The following is a 1,866-nucleotide window of genomic DNA, read 5'->3' as shown; positions in this document are numbered from 1 at the left end:
CAAGATTTCGAGGAGGTAAGATATGCTCAAAATTTCAGATTGGAATTATATGGTATTGATGTTGTAATGTATCATTTTTTAGTTATTCAAATGCATATATAAAACCTTTCATATCCTCCACGTGCACAATTTTAAAGGCTTAGCAACTTATATCAAACAGTAACCGAGTACAAAGATCATAACTGGAAGAGATAATTATTTGCTTTACTTCTTTATTTACAGTTTTATTCTTTAAGAAAAATAAGTTTAAGAACTTATTTCAAAATAGGAATAATCTATATACATATATAATGTATAATAATTGTCTAATTTTCAAAATACTAGTCTACTAAAACACAGCCAAGACAGGTTACTCAGAACTGACCAAATTTCAGTTTTGTTATTTAATATGGTAACATGAGTGCACGTGTGTCGCATCATTGTAACTTCTCTATTGTTAGCCAGGCATGGCTGAAAGGTCAATATAATCAAAATAATAAATATATATATAAATGTGTAATGTTATGAGATTTAATCTATTTAGTCTAAACATTTATATCTTTGTGTTATAATATCTGTTCATTCTAGAAAGAAAGAAGTATAATTTATGTTTATTCCCAAATTTTTATGGTGGTTGCGAGCTCAGTCAAATCTAACGAACCTGTACAGAGATTGATTACTGAAAATAATAGATAAAATATAAACATTTTTCTTAAGAAATGTTTGATAAGTATCTAAACATTATAACGATTTTGCATGTGAAATTTGAAAATTTTCTAATGCCTAAAAGTATTTCTAATCTTAAAACAAAAATTACTTTGCATAAGAGATAGGTAACATGTGAAAAGAAAAAAATGCACAAGAAAAACATTGCTTTACAAACCTTAAGACTTAATAAAAACAAATTAGATATTTTGCATATGAAAACATTATAATGTTTACTGATAATCTGCCAAACTTAACATTTGCTTACTAATTTCAAAGTTATAGCATGAAAGAGTTAATAATGAAAAACTCAAGCATACTGCTAAATTAAAACGTGTGAAATTCTCACTATTATGTTGAGCTGAATACAAGACATTAAAATTCTAAACATATAGACTTACTATCAGTTATTGTGAAAGTTTCATCTTCATTTTTTATCAGTTTGATATCAAACAAAACATTCTGCTTGTCATCAGAAAATGGTTCTACCTCCATCTTTAATACTCCAATGATTACACAGGAGCATCACCTGTATATTCTGTAAAAAAAGTTTCACATTAAGACTACAGAGAAATAACTTAAGAATCAGAAGTTGATCTTACAAGGATTAGTATAAAATTTTGAAATATAAATTCACATTATCTGAAATAAAATGACTTTAATACAAAATGAGTAGTAAAACACTCAGAAAACCTTTACCAACAATTTCTAAACATGTAATGATTGACAATTAAAATTTTACCCTATTGATTAGATTAAATACACTTCACATGTACCATCACATGAAAAACTGGAACTATTTTAATAACTTTGAATCATTCAGGAGTTGAATTACTAACTTTCAGCCTTTCCACAGATACCAAATGATTTTCTTCACGTTTATATAATTTCAACAAAATACGTGATAATACCATGTCGATAAAGCAGTACACTGTACTACCCACTACAGATATAAGTAACACTTGACTGGAAGTCACATGACTTTTAGCATCCTCAAGCGGCAACAAAATACGTGATAATACCATGTCGATAAAGCAGTACTACCCACTACAGATATAAGTAACACTTGACTGGAAGTCACATGACTTTTAGCATCCTCGAGCGGCAACAAAATACGTGATAATACCATGTCGATAAAGCAGTACTACCCACTACAGATATAAGTAACACTTGACTGGAACT

At 28.6% G+C, this 1,866-nt stretch overlaps 1 protein-coding gene across 2 annotated transcripts in view; it reads right to left on the bottom strand.

Moving 5' to 3' along the window:
- Nucleotides 1-1,222, bottom strand: part of LOC111089459 (zinc finger protein 675-like) — an 18,922-nt gene extending 17,700 nt beyond the window's left edge. For both annotated transcript variants that reach the window (XR_002613735.1, XM_022401999.1), the window contains exon 1: nucleotides 1,086-1,222. Coding sequence is in view for 1 of the 2 variants with exons in the window: in XM_022401999.1 (XP_022257707.1) it covers nucleotides 1,086-1,179 (94 nt within the window). In the remaining variant the exon portion in view is untranslated. The remainder of the gene's footprint in view (nucleotides 1-1,085) is intronic.
- Between the last annotated feature and the right edge of the window lie 644 nt (nucleotides 1,223-1,866).

Source organism: Limulus polyphemus, unplaced genomic scaffold (genome assembly GCF_000517525.1).
Source record: "Limulus polyphemus unplaced genomic scaffold, Limulus_polyphemus-2.1.2 Scaffold6311, whole genome shotgun sequence".
NCBI lineage: Eukaryota > Metazoa > Arthropoda > Merostomata > Xiphosura > Limulidae > Limulus > Limulus polyphemus.
This window is presented reverse-complemented; position numbering and strand designations above follow the sequence as displayed.